This window comes from Juglans microcarpa x Juglans regia, chromosome 1S (assembly GCF_004785595.1).
Source record: "Juglans microcarpa x Juglans regia isolate MS1-56 chromosome 1S, Jm3101_v1.0, whole genome shotgun sequence".
Classification (NCBI taxonomy): Eukaryota; Viridiplantae; Streptophyta; class Magnoliopsida; order Fagales; family Juglandaceae; genus Juglans; species Juglans microcarpa x Juglans regia.
Genome location: NC_054595.1, coordinates 27459375 through 27463610, shown reverse-complemented (window position 1 = coordinate 27463610; position 4236 = coordinate 27459375). Strand labels below are relative to the sequence as shown.

Genomic DNA, 4236 nt, shown 5'->3' with positions numbered 1-4236 from the left:
AGTATAGGTACAACTGTCACAGGCATGAAGCAAGCCCATGAAGGATCGTGTAAAGTCCATTTTCGGGGGCTCGAGGAATTATACCATTTAAGTAAATCGTGGTAAAGTGAGGCCAATAATGAAGAAAGCACAGCTCATAAGCTCAATTATGCTTGCTTCATTGAATTAGGTACTGCAGTTAAAAGCAGTGCTCTTAATTATAATACATGCAGCGATAAGTGAGAACTCATTTTCATAGGAAACAAACAGGACCTTTTAACCTTTTTCTAGTCTTTGAGACGAAAGAAAAGCAGTCTTGCATTGTAACTGGTCTCAGCCTACCTATATGATTCAAGTTTTGCACTCTGGCTGAACTTTACACTTTGTTACAAGTTTTCTTTTGGATAGATCTAAATGCGGAATTAATGGTTGCAAATTTTGGTCATAAAATTGACAATGATAGCTACTTTGGCTGGGAAAGGGAGTGGATATAAGTTGAAATTAAACTTGTGGAAAAAAAGTAGGTACGATTTTCCAGAGACATTGCCAGCCAAAATGCCCAAAATGCATGTTGCCATTAATACATACATGCAAGAAGCTAGGATTTAATTTAATTAGGACTTGAAGGCCGGAATCTTACTCCGGGCAAGTACCTAGAGATGATTTCCCGAGCCAATACTTGGGCATTCCCAGCCTCCAGATCTCCATCCAATGAATTGAGAAAACTTGTTAGTTCTGTGGGAATTGGATGTGGTTGTACAGGATCAAAATGCATGGCTGAGTTAGAGTTAGATTGCAGGTCTGAAGTTGAACCCAAATCTGAGGAGGAATGGTGATTTGTAGGTGACGGGCTCTGAGAGTGCGGCGGAGGAAGGCGATGCAATGTGGCTAGGCGGGCTTGAACGAACGCCAACTCTGCCTGCAAATTCACTACCTACAAACATGAAATAATTAAGTTCTTTCTATATAATATATATATATTAGCATGTTAATTTGCAAAAAAAATTAGTTGTTTTCGCTTCAAAGCTAGCTGCTATGATCTAAAGCTTTAGCTAAGCTTTACCATGACAATATCTGGATGATATATGCCCTAGCAATTGAAACTAAAACAGAAAGTCTTTTCAGATTTTTTTTTTCGTGTTAGCTAGGCCCGTTTGGAACTTGATTCAGTTCAGTCTAAGTCTAACATACAAACACTTAACTTTCAAATTACTAAATTCATATCAACTTAAAACCTCTTTACACATGGGACCCACTATCTTTTTGAATTCAACACCTCTTTACACACGGAACTTACAGTTTTTTTCAACTTTCTATAAATACATCTAAACTCATCTTAACATTGAAACATATCTTAACTTATCTTAGGTGACTACACAAAACTCACTACTATGCATAAAGAACTTAACTTATCTCAACTTAACTCAATATCTAAATAGGGTCTAACTGATCAAGAACCATATATATGCTCCGTTTAGTGAAGAACAGACAAGTAATTCCATGGGACTATAAACATATTCATTGCATCGTTCTGCATCATGTTACTAAGAAAATCTCGAGGAGTACAAGATCCTAAGGGATCACCAGCTCTTTTTTCTTTCAGAAACAGAAACCGAAAGAAACAGAAGAAAATACCATATTTTTATTTGCTAGCTAGGTACGTAACATTAAGAGAGAACTAACATACAGAACAGCTTAAGAGAGAACAAACAAAAAAACTCCAACAAACAGAACAGATAGGTGAGACCACATTAATAGTTCATTGTTAAAAAATATATGATATCTATATATACATGTTTACGTCATATGATACACACATAAAGTACACTGATCGATTTAAAGGCAAAACTTTAGACTTTTACCACTTATTTGTAACCACGTGATCTTGAAGAAGAAGAAAAAACGACCCCTTTCTCTGATCTCGGTTAGTGCTTAATTGGGGAGATAATGTTCATAAAATATTCGATTCTACGCACCTAAACATCTGACATCAGAGGGTGATGGAATTCTACCTAATTAAAGCTAAGACGATGGACGGTGGTTATGTTCCCAATTAAATTGACCACAAAAAGGGTAATGGAAGATCAAATCAACAGTAAAAGCAATACGTATTTTCTATTTCACGATATCACTACTGACTGCATGCGCGCATGGGTAACCATGCTACCGTACATAGTTGTGGGTAAAACTCCAATCCAATAAAAGTTATGCTACCTCAATGATCGCCAGTAGTGCTTGCCTTATAACCGCAACTGCAAACAAAAGATTTCGATGCATCTTCACAAGCAGCAGTAATAACTCGCACAGCATCTGATAAAGGGGAAAAAAAAAAAGGTTTTCCCCTCGAGAAAACTCATACAGAATAATAATTAATTTTACCAAATTGAGACCAACCTATGGTAGTACTCCTTTCGTGCCAGCAATAATTGAAAATGGTGTCGTTCAAAACATGTTTATATTTATATATCATGCAATGAAATGTTATTATAAATTAAAAAATTATTCTCATCAATCACTATTCATTACTTCATAGCGTAGAGTGTGAAAGTGAATAGTAATTTATATATAGAATTCTCTTATAAATAATATACAGTTTCCTATTTCTTTGGTCGCTCGATATTGAAAGATTGTGAATCTATTATTAAAGATTACTAGATAAAATATGCCCTAGCTAGCGCTACAATACTGATTACCGAGAGAGAAAGTCAAAACGCAGGTATTTGTATAATCCTCGAGCTGCTAAGTTTGCAATTGGTAGCTTCGGAAAGCAACGCGAACCCATACTCGATCTGTCGATCAACCACCCAGTTCATGCAGGCGGCCGCCACCTCTCTCTCTCTCTCACACACGCGCGCACGCACTTCAGCGCGAAAGCTGTTATTCGAGAGATCATACGAGGAAAAACCCTAATATGATCTCTCTTCCTAAGGAAAGATAGCATGAGTTTCACGCACTTTTTATGGGTAATCCAAAACTACTTACACCTCAAAAGGAAACTGGCCTGCTTAACAGTACCTAGATAACAAGTTAACCCACACACACTCAAATATATATTATATATAGGCTCACGTACGTACGTTATCATGTTTATCTTAGAAAATGCAACTAAGAATGAAAAAACGTGTCAAGCTAACAGTCATATAGATGCATAATCTTATGATCATGTGAAAACCTTGACCAACTAGTGCATTTTTGTAGAAACCGATGGCACCGCCGCACTTTAGCATATTGCCCTGGACCATTCAATTCAACTTGGATTTTAGACAAACCCAGCAAAACTACGCACATTTCAAAATCTTCTAAAGCAAGAAAAACATGAAGCATAGCCCCTAACGGGTTACTTCTTCCACAGGAGCTACCAGTCTGCACATAATCCTTGACCAATTTCCCTTGCTTAAAAAAAATCAAGGAGAATATGCCACATGCAATTTATATTAAAAATACTTAAAAAAACGGGGGCAAAATAAAGCAAGTGATCAAGAAGAGAGCTGGCTGATCTCGAAAACCTAACCACCAAAATCTCCGACATGGAAAACGCTCTTTCAATTTTGGAACTACGTCAGACTTGCCCAAAGAAGGCAAAGCTCACCTGCTGTTGGAGAGTAAAGATGTGACCAACGCAGCCATACACGGGGTCTCTAACCCTAGACTCAGCCTCATAGCAAAGCGTAACGACGGCATCGAGCCGCTTATGTGCCGGAATGCGCAAGAGCAGTTTGGAAGCATTGCTAGCACCAAACACCTTGTGCACCGCAGCGAAGTGAGCTGTGCCTTGGTCCGAGTCAAAATAGGGCGCAAACACGCATCCGTTTATGCACTTGCGCCTAAGGAACTTGCAGGCGCCACAAGGCCCGCCTCCGTTGCTGGCACTCATCACTCTCTCCCTTTCGATCTTCTAATTTACAGAGTTATATCTTCTCTTCTCGGTGTTTAAGTTTGTGGGGTATATATATATATATATATATATAGAGAGAGAGAGAGAGAGAGAGAGAGAGAGAGAGGGCCAGCTATTTAGAGAGAAAAGGAGTTGGATTATATTGTTGCTGTGTTTGATTAGATAATTTGCGAGTTTTGGTGGTAGGTCATTTGAAAAGGACTGGTTGTTCTGTTCTAGTTTTTGCTCCATTTCCTTTCGTTCGATTTATATTTATATTTCTTTTTTTAAGGGATTAGGGGGTTTTTATTTTGGTTCAAACTTTAAAGCCACGGCAAGGGAGAGGGCAATTGGGAGCTGCTGCTGCTTGCGTGAAGCAAACA

At 38.3% G+C, this 4236-nt stretch overlaps 1 protein-coding gene across 1 annotated transcript; it reads right to left on the bottom strand.

Annotated features, from left to right (window-relative positions):
• Positions 1–411: 411 nt before the first annotated feature.
• Positions 412–3975, bottom strand: LOC121245829 (LOB domain-containing protein 31-like). The gene is made up of 2 exons (XM_041143702.1): positions 3569–3975; positions 412–913 (listed from the first exon to the last, which is right to left on the bottom strand). The coding sequence occupies exons 1-2, from the start codon at positions 3851–3853 to the stop codon at positions 590–592; spliced, it is 609 nt and encodes a 202-aa protein (XP_040999636.1). The 5' UTR covers positions 3854–3975; the 3' UTR covers positions 412–589.
• Positions 3976–4236: the final 261 nt, after the last annotated feature.